Genomic DNA, 27,928 nt, shown 5'->3' on the forward strand with positions numbered 1-27,928 from the left:
GTACTGTTTTCGACGCCCTCTTGTCGGGTAGGCATGGTCAGCGGTCAATATAAAAAAAGTTTCATTGATGAGTTCTACACCTGAGCCCGCAATATGGTCATGTGATACTGGTCAGCGGATACCTTGTTTTGACAGCTGTCAATTGACCACAACATGAATGTCCAATATCGCATATGTAAGCTGGCGTTAACTTCAACGTTAACCTATTTCTGGAGTATTGACGCCATGTTGCGCGACGTCGTGCGGTCGTAGAACTCACGCGACCGCGGATCATGCCGCTAGCCATAAAGACCATGAAAAATCAAATGCATTGTTCTTCTATTTCTGTGCATGCATGATTCTCCTATATCTATGGATATGGAGCTCCGCTCTGTGGCTCTTCGGGTGACTGGGGAGCTCCAATATATATAGCTGCACACATTTATTTGAAATTGTATGTTTTTACAACACCCCCTTGAAATTGTCAAAATATACAGGCAAAAGCGTCGAGTACAGTACGTTTCACAGCTGCTCTTATGTCAGACAGTCTCCATGCAAATAACAGTGGGTTTAAAGACGAGTTAACGTATGTAACGGTTCGAGCGATCTCGTACAGAATATTAAGCAAAGCTAAAGCGTTTGGACCAGAGATGAAAAAAGTACCAACGGTTAATGACAGAAATGGAATAAAGCTCAAAACGAAAACCAAATACACATAGAGCAAACTAATAAAAGTCTTTCTGAACCGAGCCATGTTCATAGCATTTTCAACTGGCTGGGAATGTAACTGATCAGCTATTTGTTGATGATGGCGCCTAACAACGCGGTACACTTGGTAATACAACAATGCGTTGGCAATAAAGCAGAGGATCCCGACCAAAACAGCCATATAGTCATAATATATTGGAAAATCGAGTACTAGATAAGAATATATTCCATTAGAAACCCAGACAACTCCAAGTAGAAAGGCTACGCGCCTTGCAGTCACAAACTCACTGTATCTCAGATGAAGATTTATAGCTAGACTTCTTTCAATGCTTACGAGAGTGATGGTTTGAAAAGAGATTCCGCATAGAGCAATGGACGAAAACATAACCAGATCGTGAAGAACCCCTTTGTTTCCACATGCATTCATGTGGAATGTAAACGAGACATAAAGTGGTTGAACTATTATACCAACGAGGAAATCCGACAAAGCTAAGCCAATCAAGAGAACATTTGAAGGCGATAGCAGCGATGGAGTTCTCGCGAATGAAACCAAAATCAGTCCATTTCCAAAAACAGCGGACACGCAAAAGGGAATGTTGACAATGCCGTTGATGAAAAAAGGAAGTGTATCGTTGTTTGTGATTCTTAAACTCATTCCAAGGTCCAAGAGTTCTTTTCTTACTGTGAACGATCGAGATGAATGGTGAAAGTTTGTTTTTCTCGTTCTTTTTCCAGCTGTATTTCGCTCAGCAACATTTCATGTTGGGCACTTAAAATTCGTTTTTTAGTTAAATTGAAGATTTGAATAATGTTTCGAGATAAAAAGACAAATTTCTTTTCCATGGAAACTTCTTTTTATTATTTTCACCTGGTAAGATGAGGGACAATAAAAATTTCTTACTTTCTTACAATGCAAATAAAGACTGACCCCCGCTAATTTTGAGATGAGTTTTATCAATATCGTGCTGTAAATACAAGGTTTACTTTTTCCAGTCTTTTATAACATATAACAATGCAAAGAGAACTTTAATTGACTCGGAAAGTCAATATAATATATGAGTTTGCATTTGATGTTGACAAAGAATAAATTATTTTGGTGGGCTAAACGGTTTGCGATTTGACAAAAATAACAGCAACATAACAAACCATGAAATACGAAGCTCTCAGTAGTTTACTGGGCCAGTGATATGGTCATGTGATAATGGCCAGCGAATACTTTGTTTCATTTGATAGCTGTCAATTGACCATAACATGGATGCCCAATATCGCAGATGTAAGCAGACGTGAACTTAAAACTATTTTCAGTATGGACATCATGTTGAGCAACGTCCTTCGGACATAAAGCGCACGCTAGCCATGACGACCATGAAAAAACAAATGTATGGTTTTCCTATTTCTGTGCATGCTGTGTTCTGTTGTCTGTGATTCTGAAACTCATTCTAAGCTCCAAGAGCTTTATTCTTTCTGTAAGCTATCGATATGAATGGCAAGAGGCTGGTTTTGCTTTTTCTGTTTCCAGCAGTATTTCGTTTAGCAATATTTCATGTTGGGCACCGTAAGTTCATTTCTTAAGTTCAGTTGAAGATTTGAATAATGTTTCGTGATGGATAAACCCAATTTTCTTTTCCATGGGAAGGTCTCTTTATAATTTTCACCTGTTAAGACGAGGGACAATAAGCTTGTTTTCTTCTTATAATGCAAATCAATAGCACCCCGCTAATTTTGAGAGGATTTTTTTTCAATATCGTGTTGTAAATACAAGGTTTACTTTTCGAAGCCTTTTATAACATACAACAATGCAAAGAGAACTTTAATTAACCTCGGAGAGACAAACTTATATGAGTTTCCGTTTAATGTTGACAAATGAGTTTGCGTTTATATGAGTTTGCGTTTAATGTTGGGGATCCTTGGCTTGCAATACGACGGCAAATAACAGCAACAACCAAATACAACATTACTTACTAGTGGTTGTTTACTTTCCAGCCTTAATACAATCTCCATCTGAGTTCAATTCAAGGAAGCTAAGAATCAGATATTTTAATCAGGATTGCCGAAAAATCTGTTATCCTTTCCAGCATTCACCCGAAAGAAGTTCTCACTGCCCTGTGGAAATAGGAAAAAGGTTGTTCAAAAAATAAAAGTAATGTGTATAAAATATTTTGTTTTGCCGGGGTGGTATGGGAACTAAAATTGGAGTCATTGGTATGCAGTAGATCTCGTAAGCGTATATTTTTTGCCCGAAGGTATGGACAGTTTAAATAGCAATTTGGAAAGATAAAAAATGTTTTAAATAAAACTTCTGAAGTGATCTGTGTTCAGAGCTACAATATAAAAGAGAAATATAAGAGAGAAAGATAGAAATACTACCATTTTTTGGGAGGATATGAGAGTACGAACAACATAAATGTGGTAATCGGTGGTCATGATTATTAGTGTGTCTGAAAAACGCCATAAAAAATTATTTAGTAGGTAAGTTGAAGATGGGGATGGGAAATTAGTAGATTATAAAGGTATATTTAGAAAGGGTAAAAGGTGAGTTTAAAATTAGAACAACTGGTCGACATTAACCCTAAGGGCAGTCTTGTTTTCCTTTAATTGGTACTTTGTATTAGTAGTTTTATTTTATTCCTTCTTTATTTAATCCCATTTAATTAAGAATAACCAGAAATTTAGCCGATTTTTCTCTCAACCGTACGTAATAATCATAAATCTTATTGAAAAGCCTTTTGTCGGTGAAATATGAAATGAGTCTCGACAAAAGATCCAAAATTCGCTACTTGTGGAAAAGCGAAAATTCGGTGTTTTACGAGAGAAGTTCAATTACGAGATCCTCTCGACTTAGCATGCCCTAAAGAAAATGATCTTTTGGAACCATATGTGTCAAACAGGACGTTCTTTTGATAGGAACTCTGCAATGTTGTGATACATTGTTTCAATATTGATTTATAATAATTTCACCCATGGTCTACTGTTTATCAACAGACTGAGAGAAATTAGCATCAGGCTTAGTTCAAATCGACCTGATATTGCAGTTGAAAATTCAAATTTGCTCCGAAAGTTCTCGGCTTTTTGATTTTGAAGTGTGACTCCTAGTTTGGCGTTTTTAACTCAGTGTGTCGCTAATTGGTAATTGTAAAGGAAAGATGCGACTTCCTTACTTAAAACGAGGGAAGAGCAGAAGAGAATTGTTTCCGGACGAGTAGAGGCCAATCTCATTCTGACGCACAACTCTCAATGCCCAAGATATGGTTTTGGTAATTTTCAGATGTATGAATAATTTCCAATGAGAGGTATCCGATATCGTGTCGCTCTGGGTGTTAAACGAGCTTTGCATACATTGTAAATGAGTTTGAAGGGTTAAACATAATCATATTCACGACAGGAAAGACTTACTTGTGACTGACATGTGTGTGCGGATAGTGTAATTCAATTGGCCATTAGTTTGTTCCATGCGGAGAACCAAAACCTTTGGCAAATATTTTTCGAAGGAAGTAAGGAAGTTTTGTTTTCGTTTATCAACATATGTATTTGACGAAAAACTTTCATTGTTACAATATTTATGAAGAGAATTTCTTTTACGACAGTCTTTTTATGATACCTAGGAAACACTGCATGTCAGTTTATCAAGCTTTTTTAATGAAATAAAATTTATTCCGCATGTTACGAAATCGTATACACCTCCTAAGATGATAGCAAATTTAGCTATGCGTCAATTTAATGACATTTGATTGATCTAAATCCATACTTGGCAGCTGCATGCGAAATTAGTACTCGCCTTTTTTTACGATTTGTCGATCAAAATTAGTTTCACTCGCGTACACTCATTTTTTACAAGAAAACAAACCACGCTCAGCACTTTCCTTTTTAGAAAATGTCAAACGCTCACTGAACGCGTGTTATGTCAAAAAATCCCCAGGTTTTTAACGGTGAGTACAATGATTCTTATTCTTAAATCTTAGCTTGTTATTATATACACAAAGCAAAACACATTAATCTTGTTTGCCAGGTAAAATCATTGTAGTTGTGATATTTTATGGTTCTATTCTATTTTAAAGGCACATTTATTGCATATACTGCAAGTTAGGATGAAATAGTTTAAAGTTAGTGTCTGCGTAATCGTTAAATTTTCGTCTTCCAAAAACAGCTAGCTTTAATTTATACAAGACGAAAATGGAGAACTTTGTCAAAGCACCTGAGTAAACCAACTAAATACACTTGTCGTACCTGCCGATTTCCAATTTATTTTGTACAATGTTCAAAGTTCTCTCGTTTTACAGCCTGTTCTATTATTACTGGAACCAACAAGCTAAAAGTTGTTCTTGTATGGCCACCAAATGTGTGAACCAAGTTTGTTCTCGATCAATTCTCGAAAAACGCAGAATTCGTTCATGGTTGCTCTTGAGGGTGTATTTGTTTAATGCCGAGTAGAAACTACAGTTGACTGACCACGGATATCGACTGTACAGAAATTGGCCTACGAGAAAATAATCAAATGAGATATTTTCAAGTCAAAATTAATTCCGCCCCGACTTTTGTCGTTAGTTAAACTAAAACGACAACAGAAGGATAGAAGATAATGTTTATTATTTTCTCATAAAATATCGTCTTCAGTGGAATTTTGAACTTCAATTTTTTATATGGATTGATTTCTTTAAGGGAGTTTTTGTGATCGATAAATATTCCTTCGGAACGTTTTTATCTTGAAAATTTAATTAGTTTCGCGAGTGTGCTTCGAGTAGCAGGTTACTCAACTTCTCCGCTCCACACTGTTTTCAACTGGGTTCTTTATTCTCTAAATACGGAAGCCTTGTACTTTAGTATACCATGGATAGCTAGATCAAAGTTTCTCTAAGCTAATTTTGATTCTCGATTTGGACAAAAATTAACATTTACCCCTTTCAGTCCAACAATAAATCATTAAAACTAACCGGCAGTTTCCACGGACTCAGTGTTATATCTTGCATAAAATAATAAAAAAAAAAGCGCGGTAAATAATTAGTACATATTTTAACCGAAGTTTGTGCGGCCGAGAAGTAATTTTTTACATGTATTGCTTAATGGTATTATCTCGAGCATTTATTAGAATTACGAATGTTACTCAGCACTACTCAGTTTTATATTTTCGACCTTTTAACTCGAAGTTATTCCAATAATATTAAGGCCCTGGTTTTCCAGCACGGTTGATGACTTTCCTGTCCATATATGTTGCATATTGCCATCAGGAGAAAATCCCAGTGGGAAATTGCTTTTAGTTTTGATCGATTTGTTCGCAATTGTCTGCTGTGGAAGACTCTTGAGTGTATCATTTGCATAAAACACTTTTATTTTAGCAAATTGTTGCAGGGCAAAAGAGCTTTCAAATTGAAGCTTTTAGTCGATATTGTTTCTTTGCCACGTTTTGAATAAATTGTATTTCTTCTTCACTTAGATACAAGTCGTCCATATTTTTTTTGTCTTCGTTAACGAATGCTTATACAGCTTATACAGTCTTTGCAGCTGATAATCGGCGACGAGAAATCTAGCAGGTATATAATAACGGGTATATAAGCCAATAGAAGGATTTGTAAAAAATTATATGGATATTAGTAATATGTTTTGTTGAGGTCTCGGGTGCATTTCTAATGTTTTTTGCCTAAGTAACATAGTCGACTGTTGAGAGACTGGAGAGTGTTAGAGACCTACTTATAATCAAAAAAACTCTTCAGAACATTATAATTACCTCTATCACCTATGTTGAAACCAAAATTGCGTAAAATATTTTTTTAGCCATCCTATCGAGTAAATTAAAAATACCATATGCAAAACGAACTACACTTTTTTGAAAACGGCTAATTTGGAGGTTTTAAATAATTTATTGAAAATGTTTTTCAAAAAAAACGTTTAAAGAGCAAAACCTATTTTGCCGCATGTCGAGAATAAAGTTCATTTCCGCAAAGAAAGTAATCGAGCGAGAGAGAAAATGAAAACCAATTTCGTTTTACTTGTCGGGAATTTTAATTAAAATAAAGTTCTTTGCGTAAGTCATTAATAACTCCCTTGAAATGTAAAAATTAGCATAACATAAAGAGAAATATTCTAATACATTTTTCTTGTAGGAATCTTAAGATATTTATAATTAGGACTGGTAAAACCGAACTTGGGGCCGAGGTCTGATCAGTGAGCAAAATGTGAACTTCAAGATTTCTTCCATTCGGCTGAGGTTTTTGTTTTTTCGCTTTCTTCGAACTGAGAGAAAATTAGGATAGCTGCTAGTTTAGAAAAAAAATACAACATTTGAATTGGCAACTATCATTTACAGAACAACTTTCACCCTTCCGGAGCGGTTCAGCACAACGATTCTTTTGTGGGCTGCATGTACGTTTGCATTATTTAAGGCAGACAGCAGAAAAGAGCTGGTCTCTTCTCGGTTTTGGCCAAGAGGAGCAAATACGTTTGCGTGATAAAATGGCCAGAGTTCGAACTGTTGGCAGCTTTAACATAAGAGGTACGTCTGACGTGTCTGATATGTAAAATTAAAGTCTCTACAAGGACGCGTTCTAAGAAATGATGTCATTGGTTCTGCAAAAAAGTATTTGCCAAATTTGCAAGGCCATGGTTCATCTTACAATGGGTGTTCAATTACAGCTGTTACTACGACCAACAGAAAACTGACAAGCTTCATACAAAAACTAGAAAGTGAAACTAAGTGATTTACAGGCTAGCTTGTAAGAGTCGCGTTTTGCTGATAATATATTGTTTGAAACTTAATGTAGGTAAAGATAAATGGAGTATAGTTTACCTTCGCTATTTACAAAAAAGAAGTCGAGAGACAAGACTCGGCTTTAATGTTAGATTAACCCCACTTTTTTTTAATTTTAGGTTTTAAAAAAAAAATTGTAAATATATTTCACGGGGTTGACACACTTTACCATTTCCAAACCTAAATTTATAAATTATTTTAAGAAAATGAAACGAAAAGCGTTTGTTAGAGCAGTTGATTAGTTTTTGTTCAAGGTTTTTTATGTTTTTTTTTGTTTTTTTTTTTGTTTTTTTTTTTTTTTTTGCTTGCTTTTCTCATGCCCTATAGCGGCGAAATTAAGGAGCCCAATTACAACAGAACAAACACCCACCCATATATCAGCCTATTTCAAAACTTCCTTTGAATCTCAGTCTAATTATTTTCGCCTTTCTCTTTATGTTATAATGCTATGGATCACCTAGGTGCCGTTTGCCAGCATTGACCTACAGGAACATTATTTAAGACCAATTTATGCGTCGCAGTCAAGTAGCGTCACGTGTTATACAAGCCCCCCCCCCCCCCTTAAATCCCCCAAGTATTACTCTTGATATTCGACTATGTTGCAACAAGCAAAAGGGGGGCAACATACTGTGCTATTTGTGTGGCCTGTAAAGCCCTGATGGTGTTTTTTATCAAGTTTTCTTGGGAGTGGATCACATTCGTCGCGATTAAAATAAGGATAGCATTCAGCGTTTACTTGGGCCTAAGTTCTGGAAACAACATTTTTTGTTTAATTAAAAATGTAAATAGCAATAGCGAGGAAAAGTAAAATGTCTGAATATAATGCGTTTTTGTCTTATTAAAAAATAGTCAAGACAGATTACTTTTTTCCCTAGCGAGACCAGCGCATATTTATTACACATTGGCCAAATTGAAAATGCTAATCACTGATTATTTGACAGAAAACAAATAATGGGTACTATTTCTATTTTTCCTTTTAGGTAAATGGCTTAATTATGCTTCGACATGGTAATATGAAAGAAGTTGACTGTTGAGATCAGGATGTGAATAAATAATGGCTGACTTTCGTCAATTCGTGCTTGTGGTTTGCCTGTTCGCGGTAAATTATCCCATTATTCACACACAAGGAACAGTTGACAGAGTTTTTAAAGAAGGCGACGCGATTATTGGCAGTCTCCTGGCTGTACACACGGAAAACTCAGAAGACGGGTGCAAAAATGTGTTTCTTCCAGGCATTAACCGCGTCGAAGCTGCTGTTTACACCATTGAGCAAATAAACAAAAACGCGAGCATTCTGCCGAACGTTGAACTCGGCTATGATATTCGAGACCATTGCATGGACAGAACAAAAGCTATGAAGCATACGTACGACTTTAGCACTCACATTCATTTCTTGGATGTTCAACAAGACTTCGTCTACCAAAACATCTCTTCCGGCGCTTGTCTGCAATGTTCAATTACCAAGAAAAACGCAACTTTACCAATTGCAGCCTTAGTCGGACCTTATGGCTCTCGACACTCTCTACAAGTGGCTGGCTTGCTACAGGTTGTCAACATCCCCGCTATTAGTCCTTCAGCGACAAGCGAAGAACTAAGTTGGTCCTTTTACAAGAAGTTTCTTCGAACAGTCCCCCCTGATGGCTTTCAAGCAAGAGCTATGGCGGACCTTATTGACTATTTCAACTGGAAATACGTTGCCGTAATTGCCGTGGAACACTCGTATGGATTGTACGGTTTTCGCGCTCTAGAACACGAGTCCCTCCAACGAAAAACGTTCTGTATTGGAATGGTGGAATATATCACACCAACACGATACGAAAGCCGATTGAAACCCATTGTCGAAAAAGTTAGAAGGGCAGAAAATATCAAGGTTATTATTTTGTGGATTGGGTCAACTATTGCCACGGATTTTGCTAGAGAAGCACATAGACAGAATTTAAAAGAAAGGATTTGGATAATGAGCGATTCCTTGGCGACGAAGTCTCCGGAATATCTTGGAAATGACTTAATGAGTCTTGGGATTTATTTGGGAATTCAACCAAAGCAGTTTCAAGACCGGGAATACGAGGACTATCTAAGAAACCTCACACCGAATATTACCAAAAACAGACGCAATTCCAATGCTTGGTTTGATTATTTGTGGAGAAAAGAATTTAATTGCTCCGCGAAGAATGACACTCCTGGTTACAAGCAGTGCCCTAATGATTTAACGATTTCAGATGAAGTCTACTTCAAGATGTCCGATGATTTCATCCCTTATCAAATTGACGCCACATATGCAATTGCGCATGCGCTCGACATGATATACAAGTGCAAGGAACCGTTCGGTTTGTTGCCAGGCGGGGCTTGTCCCAAAACGCTTCCGTTTGTGAGCTCCTCCGACGTCTTCCTGTACCTACGGAACGTGAGCTTTCTCGGAATAACAGGCCGAATAGAATTCGACGAAAATGGTGATCCTCTCCAAGCACTGTACGACTTTGTCAGCTTTCAGAGGAGATTTGATGAAGATAAACATGTTAAAGTGAAAATAGGATCTTGGGATGCAAATGGTAGCCCGGCGATAAAGATTAACCCAAGCGCAATCAGATGGACTTATGAAAACAGTTCATTCGATAATAACACATCCGGGATTCCTAAATCAGTATGTCTGGAGGATTGTCCACCGGGAACACGTCAAACAACAACAATTGCTTGTTGTTGGCAATGCATTGAATGCCCGGATGGGGCGATAAACGGGCGTAAAGGATCTCCAAACTGCAGTAAATGTTCTGTGACACAAAAGGCGAATGAGAATAAGACAGCATGCATAGAGCTTCCTGTTGAAAACCTGAAGTGGAAAAGCATTACCGGAATCGTTCTAGCCATTTTTACAATTGCAGGTTTTGTTTTGACTTTTTTCATGGCAGTTGTTTTTATCCGTCATTTCCAAAGTCCTATTGTAAAAGCAGCCAATCGCGAATTGAGTTTCATTTTACTTGTTGACATCGCTGCTGGTTTCGTTTTGCCGGTGATAACAATTTCCCAGCCCTCTCCAGCCATCTGCGCCGTGATTGAGCCCTGGCGTTATATAACATCGTCACTAAGTGTCTCCGTATTATTAGTCAAGACGATGAAACTGCTTAGGGCTTTTCAAATTACTTACGTCGCAAAATGGTTGAAAAAGGTCAGTGCGAGCACTAGCGGACAGATTGCGTCCGTCGTCTTGCTAAATTTGATCGAAGTTGTTTTGGCAATCTTATGGGGTGCACTAGATTCGCCTGGCACAAAAACCGACATAGAAAAAGGACAGTATATTATATTTACATGCAGTCCTTACCAAACGGTAGTTGGTCTGGTACTAGAGGTTGCAATGCTGACTTATTTGATATGTTTATCCCTTCTATGTGCGTTCTATGCATTTAAAGCTCGGACGCTGCCAGAGAACTTTAACGAGGCCCGATACATTGGGTTTTCAATGTACATCCTTCTTCTCTCGTGGATAACGTTCTACCCTGTACAAACATCCTTAGAGGGGTGGTATGTAGCTGTTGTGTCATGCACCACAGCTCTTGTGAGCTCATATGGTCTGCTAGGCTGCATGTTCGCTCCGAAGGTTTATGTTATCCTTCGTCACCCGGAACAAAACACGGCGCAATTTATGCGGAATGAGTTACGAACAGCAAATAGCATCGTGCCCGTGCCTTGGTCTTATCGTGCCTCCGGGGAAAGGCAGGAGAAAAGTAAAACGTAATCATTATTTAAGCAAAATACAAAGACAGAGAGTAAACGTACCGAGTGTAGTATGTAGACTTGATCTCAGTATGAAAAAATGGTTAAAAATCTCTGTAGTATTTGAGGACGTTTGGTACAATATAAAATGTGTGAACTTTGTTAGGTTCAGATCTCCTTAGTTCTGGATAGCAATAAAACGAACAGTTTCATTGTCTCTACATACTTCAAAGGACTCAGAAATAAATATGAGTACATTCAACTCTCCCTCTTAACGAAGACCTCTATAGAGGCCCGCATCCCTACCCACGGGGTATTTGTTTATTAACCAAGATGGTGGCTCGTCGGACTCAACGATCGATCTCTACGACTTCAAGGAAAAATAGGGGACTTTGAACAGTCTATAGAAACCCATAACGGTTAAAACGCTAGCCCCTATCATTCGTATTGTACAAAGCGTTTGCACATTCGTTTCCACTGAGTACCATATTTGGAAAATCACGAGAGAAAATTAACCAATCGAAATTGACATGTTTGGATTAAAATCACAGCGCGCTAGGTCGCGCTCGATGGCGTGAACTTGTTTTTGAACAAGCTTGGTCGAATTAAGTTAAATTTGGTTAAATTCTCCTGTTTCATCATCTTTAAAGTAGTCTGGAGAAGTTCACTTGATACACTTTAATGATATTCTTTAGTTTTCTGTACGAAATTTGTGGCGCTTCGGTCGGAATTCAAGTAATCCACCGAAACACTGAAAATGTTGTTGCGTATTGAATTTAACTCTTCCGTGTTGGGTAAATATTTGGGTTTGTGTTTTTTTTTTTTATTGTGTCACTAACCATTCGCGAACAAACTCTTCGTGTTACTAAATATGGTACTTGGCAAAAGTGAATATTCAAACGCTGTTAACGCGCGTTACACGTTTTAACCCTTATGATTTTTGGTTTGTTTGATCTTTTTCATCTTTCTCGCTATGACTTCGATTGTTTATGTTCCTCGGACTGTGAAACGCACAGAGAACTAAAAAAATGACAAATAAATATTTGACACATTGCCACCCCCTGGTCACAAAGGTCGCCCTGGCTATCTGTAAATACTCCATATAAGTCTATCATCTTTTGTAGACTTAAATTCCTTTACTCTTCTAGTCTAAAGTCCAAGGCAAACGTATCTTTCTGGATCGCATATTTGACGCTTATAAACAGATAGAATTATTTTATTCTTTCTCATAGTTTCCACAACTCGACTTATTTATTATTCACACTGGCCGCAAGTCACTACGCTTTGTAGCACCTTTTCTTTGCGTTGCAGCGCACTGCTTAAATATTAAAAAGGTCAGAGAAGCCTAAACAAATTAACACAGAAAAGAAGGTTGTATTTAGTCTACGTCAAGAGCAACTCTCAGCCTAAAATAAATATTAAAAACAAGAAAGGAATGTTTGTTTGATATGAAAGTCTTTTGAAATCGAAGCTTTGTTTCGTAAGAAGATTCTGATACACATTAGAAGAATGGCCAAAATTGCCCTTTTCTGGTACTCTAACTTCAAGGCAAGCAAACCCATTCATAAAGTTTCTGAACTCTAAAAGGGGTTACGGGTAGAGCAGCAGGTACTAGATCTAGCCTTATTATCATGTGACAACCTTGGCGACCTTTCACAATAAATATTTGACATTCGCCGAGCTTGTGGCCTGACCGGGCCATTGTTGAATAAATAATCAAGGAAAATTGAATACAGCTAGCTATTCACACGGCCCGGCTTTCAAACTAAACCTTAGTGCATGCCTATACGGTCGTTTTATCAGCTGAACATAAAATGACGGCGTGTACTGATTCTACGATCGCTACGAATCTTCCGAAAATTAAGACGGAGGACAAGCTGGACTGCGCTGTCTGCGGGGATAAATCGACCGGGAAACACTACGGAGTCAGCACATGCGAAGGATGTAAAAGTTTCTTCAAGCGAACGGTTCGAAACAGTACTTCATACACGTGTAGAGGAAATAATAACTGCACCGTCGACAGAGATAACCGAAGTCGCTGCCCGTCTTGTCGATTTCAGAAATGCCTCAGCACTGGAATGAAAAAAGAAGGTAACAGCATTCAAAAATGTTTTTTTAAATATTTTAATGAGTCTTCTATACGTTTCACACAATATTTTTGTTTTGAAAAACGGGCTGACGAAATCCCTCTTCTTACGATAAGCTAGTTGGTTTTTTAAATGATTTCCTTTATGGACTATTTAGGCACACACCATTTCATTGATGAATTAACAGTTTAACTGCATGGCTTCTTCAATAGAGGAACTGTAAAACTACCCGGAGACCGTATTTACACATATCTTAACCAGTACTTTCATTTAATCAAAACATCACAACAAAAAATTAAGTCTATTTTGAGGGTTTTGTGTTCAATTAATTACGTTGGAACAATTAATTCGATTTAAACATTATTACAAATTATCAGTGCCGGTAACTGAGAGAAAAAAAGGCTTTTCAAATTTAAAATAACATTCGATTTAAATGAGCCATTCGCTGATAGTGCATATTTTGAAAGTCTCTATACATGACGGGTACCATTTTAGAGAAGTTTCTCTTAAGCCTTATCGCTGAAAAGGCACTAAAAGGCAAATTAAAGCTTATCTTGAAGTCGGCGGAAGTTTTGTTTAGTTTTGCTTCATTTATACAATTCAAAAATAAATTACAATTACGGCAAGTTCTTTGAAGCTATTAACGGCTAAAATTCGCGCTTTGTTCTCACATCGAGAATACGATTTTAATTCATTTAAATTTTCACATCCTTGCATTAAATCTTTTTCTTTTCAATACTTTTCATAGACATTAATAAATAAATTTAGAACAGTATAGAAAGATTGATCACTGCAAAATCTAGTTTTTTTAAAACAATAATTAACCTAAGAGGTCAAGGGAAATTAAGTTATATATTAATCCGTATTTTTTCCTTTATTTTATTTTTTCCTGTAGTTATACACGTGATGAAGGTATATTCAAAGTGGATTAAATTTAAGAAAATCAATCTTTATGGTAAAAAATCAATGTGAAATTATTGCAAGGGTTAAGCTTAGCCTACTTTCCATGCAAGCATGCCACTAAAATTAAAAGCAATATTAGCGAAAATAATAACAAAAACTGTTAGTTTTCACTTACAAGTTTATTTCTTTATGAGATTTAGATCTTGGGCCATAATTTGCGCTCACCTAAAAAACATAGCCATCACTAATAATCCCCCAATACTGAATATTTTACAGCCGTTCAAACAACGAAACTTCCAGCATTCCCGGGTTTCTCTTTTCCATACTTCGGTGATCCTACTGGATTCTACGCACAAGGCCTCCTACCGTTCACATTTCTTCAGCCAGCACTGTCTAATCCGGGAAACATTCACATGGGAATGTTCTCACAATCCCAGGGAACCTCTGAAGTCGTCTATGAGCTGGCAGCACACGTTCTCTTCTCGGTCGTGGACTGGGCTCGAAAGTTGCCGACCTTTAACAATTTGGTGGAAAGCGACCAAATCACGCTGCTGAAAATGGCCTGGAGTGACTTGTATCTGTTGGAGAGCGCCCGCAGTCCGATTCACATGTACCTTCAGCAGCTATACGCCACAGCTAACATGCAAGCCAGGCAGGTTTCCATGGAAAATATCCTTAAGCGGATGGAGCATGCGCGGTTGTTTCAGGACCAGGTGGAGAAAGTTCGCTCGCTTGGAATGGATATGACAGAGCATTTTCACATCAAGTGCATTGTCTTGTTTCGAACAGGTAAGATCAAAAGTACATAATCGTTTAAATTCATTTAAGGGAGACACGTTTTGTTCCTAACGTTTTATACATGCCATAGAAAATAGTTTTTTTTTTTTTTTTTATGTATTTGTCCCACACAATCCCAAACGATACAATGCAATACGTTGCGATACGACAGGACACGATACGATACTTTACGATGCGATACGATACGATACGGTACGGTACGATACGGTACGATACGATACGGTACGATACGGTACGGTACGATACGATACGATACGATACGATACGATACGATACGATACGATACGATACAATACAATACAATACAATACAATACAATACAATACTTATGCAATAGACACACTTTCTAGGGCTTTACTGGCGTAATAAAGCCACGCGGGATGTTGGGAGAAACGAGAAAAGCTTGTAAATCCCGAGCCGCAGGCGAGGGATTACAAGCTTTTCAAGTGTTCTCCCAACATCCCAAGTGGCTATTCGCCAGTAAAGCCAGAAAGGTGTCTATCGTGACTACAAGGAAACACACGCATAAAGATGACACATTAATTTTGAAAGTTAATCAAAATCTTTATTCTCTTCAAAGTCATCGAATGACGCGAGACAACCAAGACAACCAATCACAAAACCCGATCTATTTTAATCAAAAGTTAGAGCTGTTCCACGTTTAGCGAAATGAATGAATTACTGAATCGAAAGACCGATAAAAGTCGTAAAATGTGGCTGAAAAAGATCAATGCCTTGTAGAAACACTGCAAGACTGTCTTTAAAAACTTTAAACTAAGAGAAAACAGTTAAGCTCATTTTTGAAAAGTGATATTTACATTTCCAATTGAACACGAATTGAACAAGTTGCTGTAGGCGGTCGAGGTAGTCGTTGCCGTAGCCGTAGCAATTCTCGTCGAATTAATGCTGTTGATGCTGGGATATGGCAGTTGTTGCAGCGGGTTTCTTGTAGATGTGCCTCCTGGACTTTCAGATACCGATTCATCTGTTTCTTTATCGCGAAGGGCCACTGACAAGACGTCGCTACACTTTCGGAGCTGTTCTGCTGATGGCTGATTGTGATAACTTTTTAGGCTGGTTTCATTGCGGTGCCCAGATAATGCCATAATCTCTCGGTCTGTTAATCCAGCGTTGACCCAAAGGGTTATTGCTGTCGCTCTCACTGAATGGTTGGTGTAAATACGTGACAGACCTGCTTCTTCACTGATTTCTTTCATGAGCGTGGACAGTTTGTTCTTTCCGACTAGGCGATTTTCATACCACACTTCATCCCAAGGACGCCAATTTCTCTTCGGGTATTGAAACAGTGAATCGCATTCTGGATTTAGCTTCGTGAGAAAGACCTCAAGGGCAGAATAACCGTCAGTTGGTGACGACGTTTTGTACATTCGGCCATTCTTTTCGAAGCTCTCCACTTCTAAAATTCCTCCCGGATGATTATTCGTTGATTCGTCGTGCGTCATGGTGACGAAAGGGTTGCCTGTTGCATCTCTCTGAAACGCGAAGCTTGTTTTCTTCAGACTTCTTTGGCCTTCAAATCCACGACGACACCAAAAAAGAGAAACGTGGAACCAGACATTTCTCAAAAGTGACAGCGGCTTGGTGAGTAGAAATACTTCACTGGTTTTGAGCTTTCGCAGGTCTTCCTTTTCTATCGCTGGCTTGTGGGTTGTATTTTGCTGGCCTTCTTTTTTGAGCTCCTTAATTTTGGCATCAAGCATTTGATTAGAGAGAACAAAACGACGGTCAGCGTTGAATTTTTTTCCCAGACTGATTGGCGGCGTGTTAAGGTATCTTTCAATACCATTTCTCAGGGAAAGAAGAGTCGCGCGGCTGTAATTTCCACCTTCTTTGTTTCTTGCTTCGGCGTAGAATTGGCGAAGACTTTTGTCGAGTTCTTGGACTGTCATTTCTGCCAGACTTACACCAAGAGCCTTTTGTTTACTCCACTCTAAATAAAAAAACGGGAAATGGCAATAAAGTTAGCATTTAAAACGCATTGTCGCTTTCTAAAGGTAATTTTATTAGCAGCGTTAAACCGCTTCATCTACTTGTAAACAATGGTTACCTTAAATAAATTGCAAATTTTAAATTTATTTGAGCCTTCCAGTTTGCAGAAAGAAAACGGGCAAGGGAAAAGGTGAATGAAAGAATCATTTGCGTAATTAAAACCAACCTGTAAAAACGGAAACTGCCCATTTTGTTGCTTCTTTTGTGCGTTTTGCTTGAGAATTTTCCACGATGGCATCAAGGTCTTTGTTTTCAACCTCCGCAAATCTCCTCTTCTTGCTAATTTCAGCGTTGACACTAGAACCACAGTCAAGACTGTCGTTTTTGGATTCTTCGTCCAAATTAATAGCATTTTCTGCCAACACTATATTGTAGGCGGACAATAAATTAAAGTTCGGAAAATTTTCGTCGGGTATTTCGGCCATTAATTACGGTACGAAATCTTTCTACGCTCCTGTTTACCGGGACTTTACCGGTACAATAGTACATAGGTTTGGCAACTATATTGACCAATCAGGGCGCGCATTGTATCTGAGTTATTTTATAAAATACAATACAATCTTTTGTAACCCAAGAGCCTCTCTCTGTAATGTACGAAGGCGACATCAAATTTAGGTTAAGCCATTTTCAAAAGTTACGATGGAAAATTTAGTATTGAAATTCAGAGAGGCCATGTTTTGCTGTCCAATGTGAAATAAACGAAATAATAGTCTCATATTCGGAAAGGTGTAGGGATGTCGCAGGAAGCATTCCTTCCTACATATGTGTAGGAAATGACTCAACTGCCCCATATGATATGATGGAAAATAGATACCTCTGGTTAATAAGATTTAATACTATGTTCAATAACTTGTCTCTACAGACGGCTCACCTATAACACAGCCCCAACAAATCGAGATCCTTCAAGATACCTCCCAAAGCTCTCTGGAACAGTACATTAGAAACCAGTACTCCAGTCAGCCCACACGCTTTGGAAAACTCCTTCTCATGCTCTCCTCCCTGAGAAAAGTCGAGCCTGCAGTCATTGAGCAGCTGTTTTTCGCAGAAGTGCTGCGTGGCGCATCAATGGGAGACGTGCTTAAGAAGATGCTGACCAGCAATTCGTCAGCACCGATTGTTCATGGGTCTTTGATGGCTTAAGCGGAAACGTTACAACACGGGGTTTTTGAATGCAAAGGCTAAGTGCACCACTGGGAAGGTAAAATTTCACCACCGAATCAAGTGTCGAAGAAATCCAAGTGGAAAAGTTTTCGTTTCCAAGGTGCTCCAAACATACAGAGTAAACATTTTCTATACTGGCCAATTTATATTAATGTGATTTATATGATTTACAATCTTTATGAATAGACGCTATTTTTTCGTAAAATATATAAATATAACATATTGAAAATGTATAAGTTTAAAAGGTGAACCAGCTACAAGAATTTATAGGGGGTTGTTAAGAAAGTTGAAGTCATTTCTAAATGCATAAAAAAAATAAAGTTAAAGAAAACCTCAAAATATAAAGTTTTACTAGGTAAAAAAGAACCAAGGAAGTAATAATAAATCAAAAATAAACAAGGATGGCTCGTTTGAGGAAGATTAAGACGGATTGTGAACAACAAACTTGAAAGAGTAGACAAATGTTTTTCAAGATGAGTTATCGGTGAAAAAAGATAACTAAACATTTCTGTATTGTTAAAAGAACATGCAGGAGTGGCGATTAATAGGACAATGAAAAAGACATTTTTTATTAACATAGATTTCTATTAGTTGTTGAGATAAAAATATATTTTATAATGACAAAACAAAAATACGTACGTTTGAAATCAATAACAATTTTTTAAGAGAAAATGACTCTTGCACCTCGCGATATTAAGGATGACAATGGTTAGGCAATGATAATAATGATGTTGACGGCAACGATGAAGATAGCGATGAAAAACATGACACTGAAATACAGAAAATAACGACTTTGACGATAACCATGTCAACAACTATGATGAATGATGAAAATGGCAATTGCAATTAGAACGCCACGATAACGAAAACTGAAGGGCTTTGTAATGGCTGTGAAGAAGACTATAATGGCGACGGCGATCTTGATTTGGTGGTTTGCTGGTGGTGGTGACGACGACGACGACGACGACGACGACGACGACGACGACGACGACGACGATGACGATGACGATGACGATGATGATGATTGGTGGTGGTGGTGGTGGTGGTGGTTGGGATGATGATGATGATGATGATGATGATGATGATGATGAGAACGACGTCGGTAACGTACTGATGAGGATGTTGATGGGGATTTACGTAAACGCTTAGTGGCAACCTTGTTAGTCCTAACAATAATTTATTTTTTTTTAAAGATATATTTATCAAAATAAATGGAAATTTAAATTTGAAAGCACAACCAAAAAAAAAAAAATGAAATTTATCATTACACTAGTTTGATATCCAGTGAACTGAACTCTAAGATATAAGGTATTTTATTGTTATCTACGTTTAGGTACTTTTATGAGTTAAATGCGAGGAGTTTCATATAATTAATTACTCAGTTTTATCAAAAGCCAAAAAAGCCACAAAAGACAAAAAACCGTTACGTTTTAAATAAAAATATTATGTAACATAAATCTACCTTGATTTGATAAAAGGTGTCTTCCGAATTTTGACACAACACTATAGTTCTGAGCCATATTTCAACAGAGAACGTTGAATGAGGGATAGTTTTAGCTCGAGGTGAACGTTGATTACTCTAATTTATGTCTTTTCGAACCAAGAAGACTGCATTTACGGCATTTTGTTCAAATTATGAATTCTACAATTTAATTAACTTGTTTACAACATGAAATAACATCAACTGAAAAACCAACTTAAAAAGTGCTAGAGCGAGAGCTGAACTGAAGCTTTCTAAATCCATGCATGGTCTAAAATGAACTATCAACAGGCGTTCTACATCGACGTTCGCTTCATTTTCAAGGAATTGGGGAATAAACGATAACTAAACAATTCATGACTCAGCGAGACAATTCGATATGTTTCATGTCAGTTCACGGCCGGAAACCACGCATATCGAATTGCTTCTCGCTGACAAATCACAAAACGCGCTGATCACTAAATGAGCCAAAACGGCAAAATAATCATCAAATGAAGAGAATTCTACTCACATAAGGGTTTCAAGAAATTCCCTTTCGACCATCAGCTGCGCTCTTTGCAACCTTTCCATCTTATTCACAATGTAATACCCCGGATGTGAAGAATCGTTAAAAAGCGAACCAATACCCTCGGACATTACAACAGAATTTTTCCAAGTCTCCAGCCAAGGAAGAGTTCAAGCCCAATATCGCCATGACCGCCTTCAAATCAGCCCTTAAGTCTAGTTCCGAGTCCTAGTTGATGTGGTTGAAGACCTTTGCTGTCTAAAGGAAGCACAACGTTATTTGTACCAAGCAAAACGAACCGAGTCAAGAGTTCAACCCGTTAAAGCTTTGTTCTGAGGTACAATAACAGCCGACGCAAAACTTGCAAATCGTTAGACTTCCACCTTAATAGGACTTAATGATGTCCTCCGGCAAACTTCCTTTAGACAGCAGAATGGAAAGCTATAGATCACAACTGTTCTACTAGTTAGCGCGCGCAATTAGAATTCAAATGAAAGAGAGGGGTTGGAGTTAGAGACTGGGCTAGACTAACCACAAGTAAATCTAAGGGGAGGGAGACGGGGGGGGGGGGAGACAGGGAGGGAGAAAAAAAAGTAAGATTGCATTCACTACATTAGACAGGGCGACATTTCATTGGAAGAAAGCCGATCACTTCTCCGTATCCTCAAAAAAAAAAAAAAAAAAATGAAACCCCATACATTCCTTAACAGCCCGATAGCCACCTTCTATCAAATCAAGGTAGAATATTACAAAATTATCAATAACAATTATAACACTGACAAGAAAATAAGTTTATTATAATTATATACATGGTTTACATTATTATAAACATCAATAATAGATCTTTATATGCATTATTATATACTCTAATAGATCAGTTTATAGAATAAAGAATCAATGAGACAACTTTATTAAATGATTCCACATAATCTTCCTTGTTGCTTCAAACTGACTTCTTTTAAATATCTTCGCGTTTTTTTTTATCAAATTATACAATACAGAGCCCATAAGGGTGGGAATTGCTATTGCGTTTCAAGGAAAATTGCCTTTCTCCTTACCATAGCAACCACAGGTAGCCCAAGCTCGATCAGCGTCTGCACTAATTTACCCATAGAGTTATGCAACAGTCTAAAATGTATAAGGATTTGTATGAGGATAAACGATTGAATTGTTATCCTTGAAAATACGTGTTGTTGTGGATTTATGATGACATCCAAACATGGGAGCTGAGTTCTGTGTTTTCCAAATTGGCCTGATATATGCAGCTACAATGTAATACTTTCATTATGCGTAGAGAAGACAAAATTGTCTAACATGGAAAAAGAAAAGGCGATCTACAAGAAATAATTTAAATGAAAAAGACGAACATATTTTTATTTATGATTTGTCATTAATGCTATTAAAGTAATTCCCTCTCTCGCACCTACATATTCTTAATGTTGTCGATTCTGGCCGCATTTTTAGAACATGTGTCGCAAGTTTCAGTGGAAAGCTATCTAAAACGTTAGCCTCACATCATTTTATTATCGTACAGACTCTTTCGTTCCCACTACGACTCTCCCATTCCCCACTCCACATTTTTCGCGGTACGTCGCAAAGAAAGCTTAATCTGGAGTCAGTCAATTAGTTTTTTCACTCTGAAAGGACGTTTATCAAGTACTCGAGCAGTAAAAACGGTTCTCATTAAACAACAGAATTAGGACGATTTGAAGTATTGATAAAAAACACCTGCGTTAAATAACACTGAATTACCAAAACCTAAGAGGAAATGAAATACTCGGTTTTTAACTCGTGTTTGGGTTTCTTTTGTCGAGTGGCAGAAGAAAGAGCAAACAATTGAACCAATTCGATGCCCTTCTTTACACAAACGAGATTGTCCGTCACAAATGACAGACTGAAAGACATAGGATAAGCTGGGGGTTCTGTCAGTGATGACAACTTTTCACAAATATTTGAAATTCAGTAGTTAAATGAAATTGGTGATCGATAAGCGATCGAAGTTGAAAAAGGTGCTTCCAAAAGAGGTTTATATTTTTTAACCTACCGCATGTAAAATTATCGTACAATTGGAATTTCTATTTATCACGTAGTATTCGCCGGCCTTTTCAGTCAAACAAGGTTTCATCTAAACGTGTGAAAAGTCATTTATTTATAGTTTCTGCCGTGAAATTAATTTCCCTGTAAGTGCTAGTCGACATAGATTAGATTTAGTTAATGAAAGAGACTCAAACGCTGTCATCTTGCCCAAGGAAAAAAAATTTGCAGAGTGGAGTGTAACGGAAAAAAGGTAAGAAGTAGAACGGCCATAATTTTTTTCTATGTTTTTGGAGTAGTTTAAAATTTTATTTCCATTGTTTTACCACCGTGTTTCGCAAGACACGTTTACATTGTATTATGCACAGTCTTGCTTCACATTAGTGGATAATCGGGGAAATCTGCCCTAAGCTTCAAATTATTACAATATAAAACTTTAGATTGATTCCGTTTTATTTTTCAGGGCATACTCGTAGTTTTTGTATTCAAAAAGATACCCATAACATTCATTTTTTTGATAAAATCGAGAGAAACAAATGAGGTTTATTGAATTAACTTTTATGCAAATGCTGATTTTTCCGGGTTTCTGTTATCTTCAACAACAATTTTCCCTAACACTCTTTTAAGCCACCAAGAAACGAGCAGGTATTTAATAATCCCAGTAGAAAATACTATTATATCGAATGCAAAGAAACCAGAAAATAATTATAATCGAGATTGTTGTTTGTTAAAAGCTTTTGCTTGGGGAGCCGACTGAATATCACGATCATATTTTGACACAAACCTAAATAATCGTTTTAGTTTTGATTTTGTGTTATATTCTCACTGGAAAATGTACCAAAAGTTATGGACTTTACATGTAATATATATTGAAGTTAAATTCCCCGAGGTTACAAAATTAAAAAATATATATTTTCTCCCCTGCTCGTTTTTCTATCAGTTCGTGTTCCAGTGTTGTCTAACTTCAAGTCAGTCGTTTCTGTTATGTAGTTATGAATTTCGATTTTTTTTATTTCATGATATTAAAAACGCAACATCTACTCTAAAATGTTTTCCTTTCTCTTCTGAAATAATGAGAATACCGGACTTAGTTAAGAGAAAACCGGAAAGACATCGTTTGGATTTCGTAATAGTAAACTTTTGATGCAAAAGATCGTATTGGGGGCCCAGGATTACTTTGAAAGGTGTTTTCAATCACAAGGCTTACATGTAGTTGGACGATTATACATGTATTGCTAGAAGTACTTTCACCCTTATTGGCACCTTTATCACGCTTGTCGCTTAGCCGCATAATTTTGTTTTCACGACAAATTTGATTATAACTTTCTGGCTAGATATCTTGGTATTTTGTTGATGTTGCAGTCGTATTTCCTTCTTCTAAATGCAAAATATTCTACATGCTTCATAACGTCGAAAGCAAACCAGTTTAGTCAAATGAAGAACGTCCCTTTACGATCAGAGTTTATATACACTTCGGGCCATAAAGTTGAGCCTATATTGTCTGCTTAAGAGCCTGCAATATTAAAACGTCCCCAAGTTGCTAAGACCTGAAATTTATTTATAATTTCAGATTTTCACTAGCTACAAACAAGATAATCCAGTAAATAAATAAACTAAAGCGAAACGATCATATCTAAGATGTCGAGATGTCAAATTGTCAATATACAAGATCCTCCAAATTAAAAAAAAAATTCGATAAGAAATTTGATATCCAGAAAAACTTATAAATATATCTTTCATGATAATCATAACTTATATTCGCACGATAAAATTTCCCAATTCGTCAGTTAATTTCTTCACCCAATGTCTTTAATTGTATTTTCGTATTTGCAGATGGATACCAACTGAAGCTAATGAAGTATTTGCATAAATGTTGAAAATTATTTTGCATACGAAATGAATTGGATTTTTTCGAGGAGCCTTCACAGCTAAAAGTTGCTAGTAATAGTTCGCTGCTTTTATAATTTACATGAGAGTTTCAGTTGTATATTGATTTGCGGTAGATGGTAAATTTCCCAACAATGTCCACGTCTTCCGCGTTAAGACTGGTCTTTTTAAGATGTCAGTTTTGAACGCACTCATGGTCAAACTCGTCATTCTCCTTAGTAATTGTCGTAGCAGCTAGCACCTCTTTAACGATCTTAGACTCAACGTTGGATCCCGGACTGGCAGTTGTCACTGGGTTTTCAGGCCCGTTGATTTGGTCAGTATTTAAAGGAATACGGAGGTTTTTTTCCTTCCGGGTTTATTTACTTAACTTAGTTGTACCGTGGAGTTTACCTTTTAGTCAGATATTATGCATGATGAATGGAGAAAAATATCACGATTTTGCTGCAGTTCGGAGAACAAACACTGTTTTAAAGGTAGTTCTAGCTGATATTTGCTCCAAAGGCTTTTGATATTGCCTAATCAGTTAATAAAGAACCAAGGGATTCGTTTGCGTATGACTGATGTTTTGTTTCCTGTGAAATGGGTTTATAACGTTTGTGCTTTGCCTTGCAGTTATCCTTGAAGACTTTCAAGATTGATGTTGATAAAGGGGCCTCTGCACTAAAAAAGCTGAGACACAGTACAACTTTTCATCAATATTGTATCAGTTGAAACTATGGCCTGTCTAACGGTCCTACGTGTCGGTATTTTGGTGTCTGTAGCTCACTTGATATCGGCCAATTTTAGCCACTTTGCCAGCACAGGCATTCCAGGCGTTAAGAAAGGCAACGTCACATTGGGTGGCCTGTTTTTTCTGCATTATAAAGGCATCAACAATGAGGACTGTGGGGATTTCAACGCTCCTGGACTAGGTCATGCACAAGCAATGATTTATGCTATTGAGAAGATCAACAACGACTCGAATTTACTACCAAACATAACACTGGGTTATGACATTCACGACTATTGCGAGAGTGCGTCTCTTGCTATGAGTACCACCTACAACTTTGTCAAAGGTACTGACCCGCATTTTGCATGCTCGCAAGAGTCCAAGCTGACACTAGCAAACAACGGGACTGCAGAGCATCATTCGAGTCCGATTGTCTCTCTAATCGGGCCTGCTGATTCTGGCAGCTCTGTGTTGGTGGGAAGCTTGCTTAAAGTCGCTGGAATTCCAGCTGTCAGTTACGCAGCCACCAGTGAAGAATTGAGCTCGCCATTTTACAAGCACTTTTACCGAACCGTGCCCTCGGACAAGCAGCAGGCAAGTGCAATGGCAGATCTTTTTGAGTATTTTAATTGGAGCTATGTTGGAACAGTTGCGGTCGATGATTCGTACGGAAGATATGGTGTGTCGGCACTGGAAGAGGAATCATTCTCCAGAAAATCATTTTGTATTGCTCTTTCTGAATACATACCGCGATTAAACTACATGAATAAGATTGAAATAATAGTTTCCAAGTTAAAACGACACACGAAAGTCAAAGTGGTCGTTCTTTGGTTATTCGGCGGTTATGGCAGACGTTTTCTAAAAGAAGCAGAAAAACAGAATTTACTGGATCGTACTTGGATTTTGAGCGATGCCCTTGCATCCGAACAACCAGCAACTCATATTCGGTCAGTATTTAGCGTCCTTGACGGAGCCTTGGGAATACAACCCCTCTATTACCGGAGTAAAGAATTCGAGACGTATTTAAGGGCCCTTACCCCACAGGGCATGGATAGGAATCGTATTTCTTACTGGTGGGATAAATTTTGGACAACAGAATTCAATTGCTCCACGATGAACTCCAAGGACTTCAGTGTGTGCGAACAAAATGTGACTTTGTCCTCGAACGTAGTCCATAAATTGTACGATACTTTCCTTCCTTACGTCATAGAAGCAGTTTACGCGGTCGCGCACGCTCTCCATATGATGTACTTCTGCACAGAACCTCACGGATTGCTTCCAGGGGGGAGATGTCCCGACATGTATCCCTCCGTGCGGCCACTAGATGTCGACTTGTATTTAAGGAACGTTTCGTTTGAGGGCCTGATGGGAAAGGTTGAATTTGATGAGTCGGGGAACCCCCTGACTTCTTCGTATGGCGTAATTAACTTCCAGAGACGTCACGAAAATGGTATAACAAAAGACTTTAAAGAAATCGTAGGATCTTGGAATAAGGCGTCCAAAGAAAGGCTTCATATTGAGATTGATAAGATAAAATGGAGAGGACAATTTTCCAACTCCAGTATCCCGACTTCAGCTTGTTCCCATATATGCCCTCCTGGCACGTCACAATCAGTTACAACCTCATGTTGCTGGGAATGTACATCGTGCCCGCTGGGCTCGGTCAATCCATATCCTGGGACTCAAAACTGCTCTGAATGCCCCAAAGGTGAGAGGTCAAATAAGGAGCGTACGGAATGCGAAGAGTTACCTATTGTCAACATCAAACTAACGGATACCACGGGTTTTATTATAACCGGTTTTACATCGCTCGGAGTATTGCTTACAGTGGTTTCTTGCCTTGTTTTGATAAAGTATCGAGACACACCGCTTGTTAAAGCCTCAAGCCGTGAACTCAGCGCCATTTTGCTGATCTCTATTGTAATGTTCTTTGCCCAGTCGTTTCTGAGCTTAATGAGACCAACCACTTTAGTGTGCCGCTTGGCGTACTGCTTCAACTACGCTGCACTGGGTACTTGCGTGGCCACTCTGATGATCAAAACCCTTCGCATATTAAGCGCATTCCACTCAAATCTCGCCGACCAGCAGAAGAAGCAATGCATCCTAACAACAAAAATGCAAGCCACCTTGATTATTTTGCTCGACTCTGTTGTATTTTGTCTGTTGATATTTTGGCTTCTCCTAGACGCTCCTTACATGTCAAGCGTAATACAACAAGGCGAATATATTTTCCTCACCTGTCGCCCACATCGCTCTAGCCTGGGACTCAGCCTGCATGTAGCGATAAATTGTTACCTCGTGTTACTTTCTCTCATTTGTACTTTCCATGCGTTTAAGGCGAGAAAATTACCAGAAAACTTCAACGAGGCGCGATACATCGGTTTTGCCATGTACATACTCCTACTAACCAGCATAGCTTATTTCCCAGTGGATTTTGCGGGCCTAGAGAATCGGAGTATAACAATCGTGACATGCGCCACCACACTTGTGAGTTCCTATGGCCTGCTGGGATGTATGTTCGCTCCGAAGTTATACGTGATTCTGTTTCATCCAGAACAGAACACCACAGCAGCCGTGCGGAATCAAGTGTCCAACTACACTTTCAGAAATTCGTTACCCTCGTCACTTGCAAGTAGGACAGAAACTCAGCAAAATTAAAACGTACATTATGTGAAGGTGAACGAGACAGGTGGGGTTTCAGACCTGAGTATCAATATTAAGATCATAAAAAGCCTGTGCACGTGGCTGGCGGTTTCGTTGTCACAAGCCAAGACAGAGGTTGTGACAAATTATTTAGTTTCCAGATGCATCACTTGCAAGTAGGACAGAAACTCAGCAAAATTAAAACGTACATTATGTGTTCGAAGGTGAACGAAGAGGCGGCGCGCACATGCAAGAAGGTTGGGCCACCGAAACTCTTCCGGACCTGAGTAGCGAATGATAAGGTCATAAATAGCCTGCGGATAGTGGTTCCGTTGGCACAAGTCAAGGCAGAACGAGCGATTGAGCCGCTCGTTTTTTGCCTCGTTTTTTGCCAACAAAATCGCCAGCTATTCAGGCGCGAGCTTAAACTGACAATTTAAGTAGTTTTCATATACGCCAGTAACAGTTTCTATAACCGAGGAAGTCTAAAGGGAAATCCGGGGGGGAGGGGGGTACTCAAAAAAATGTTTAATACGGGAAGTCTCCTCACCGAGGTCCAAATTCCTACCTTTCC

General features: G+C 38.2%; 4 protein-coding genes across 6 annotated transcripts; 3 read left to right on the top strand and 1 right to left on the bottom strand.

The window, feature by feature from the left end:
* Window positions 1-4,402: 4,402 nt before the first annotated feature.
* Window positions 4,403-11,379, top strand: LOC144652373 (extracellular calcium-sensing receptor-like). Of its 3 annotated transcripts, XM_078512406.1 has the most exons (3): window positions 4,403-4,613; window positions 6,116-6,212; window positions 8,407-11,379. In XM_078512406.1, exon 3 carries the CDS (start codon window positions 8,481-8,483, stop codon window positions 11,154-11,156), a length of 2,676 nt encoding a protein of 891 aa, XP_078368532.1. In that variant the 5' UTR covers window positions 4,403-4,613; window positions 6,116-6,212; window positions 8,407-8,480; the 3' UTR covers window positions 11,157-11,379. The 3 variants fall into 3 exon arrangements, with proteins under 3 accessions (XP_078368532.1, XP_078368522.1, XP_078368525.1); XM_078512396.1 differs by lacking the exon at window positions 6,116-6,212 and having other exon boundaries at window positions 8,407-11,378; XM_078512399.1 differs by lacking the exon at window positions 4,403-4,613 and having other exon boundaries at window positions 5,228-6,212.
* Window positions 11,380-12,891: 1,512 nt separating this feature from the next.
* On the top strand, window positions 12,892-20,652 carry LOC144652399 (nuclear receptor subfamily 2 group F member 5-like). The gene is made up of 3 exons (XM_078512414.1): window positions 12,892-13,225; window positions 14,401-14,913; window positions 17,795-20,652. Exons 1-3 carry the CDS (start codon window positions 12,949-12,951, stop codon window positions 18,070-18,072), a joined length of 1,068 nt encoding a protein of 355 aa, XP_078368540.1. The 5' UTR covers window positions 12,892-12,948; the 3' UTR covers window positions 18,073-20,652.
* LOC144636089 (uncharacterized) lies at window positions 15,717-16,803 on the bottom strand. The gene has a single exon (XM_078495236.1). The coding sequence runs from the start codon at window positions 16,641-16,643 to the stop codon at window positions 15,717-15,719; it is 927 nt and encodes a 308-aa protein (XP_078351362.1). The 5' UTR covers window positions 16,644-16,803.
* A 4,065-nt stretch (window positions 20,653-24,717) lies between the features above and the next one.
* LOC144652770 (extracellular calcium-sensing receptor-like) lies at window positions 24,718-27,398 on the top strand. Its single transcript, XM_078512821.1, has one exon. The coding sequence runs from the start codon at window positions 24,718-24,720 to the stop codon at window positions 27,367-27,369; it is 2,652 nt and encodes an 883-aa protein (XP_078368947.1). The 3' UTR covers window positions 27,370-27,398.
* Window positions 27,399-27,928: the final 530 nt, after the last annotated feature.

The sequence above is a fragment of the Oculina patagonica genome, chromosome 1 (genome assembly GCF_052425735.1).
Source record: "Oculina patagonica isolate OP01 chromosome 1, crgOcupat, whole genome shotgun sequence".
Classification (NCBI taxonomy): domain Eukaryota; kingdom Metazoa; phylum Cnidaria; class Anthozoa; order Scleractinia; family Oculinidae; genus Oculina; species Oculina patagonica.

Coding starts and splice junctions, on each gene's coding strand:
- LOC144636089 (XM_078495236.1), bottom strand. CDS start 16,643: ATGCTTGATGCCAAAATTAAGGAGCTCAAAAAAGAAGGCCAGCAAAAT.
- LOC144652399 (XM_078512414.1), top strand. CDS start 12,949: ATGACGGCGTGTACTGATTCTACGATCGCTACGAATCTTCCGAAAATT. Junction 13,226..14,400: donor CACTGGAATGAAAAAAGAAG/GTAACAGCATTC, acceptor AATATTTTACAG/CCGTTCAAACAACGAAACTT. Junction 14,914..17,794: donor CATTGTCTTGTTTCGAACAG/GTAAGATCAAAA, acceptor TTGTCTCTACAG/ACGGCTCACCTATAACACAG.
- LOC144652770 (XM_078512821.1), top strand. CDS start 24,718: ATGGCCTGTCTAACGGTCCTACGTGTCGGTATTTTGGTGTCTGTAGCT.
- LOC144652373 (XM_078512406.1), top strand. CDS start 8,481: ATGGCTGACTTTCGTCAATTCGTGCTTGTGGTTTGCCTGTTCGCGGTA.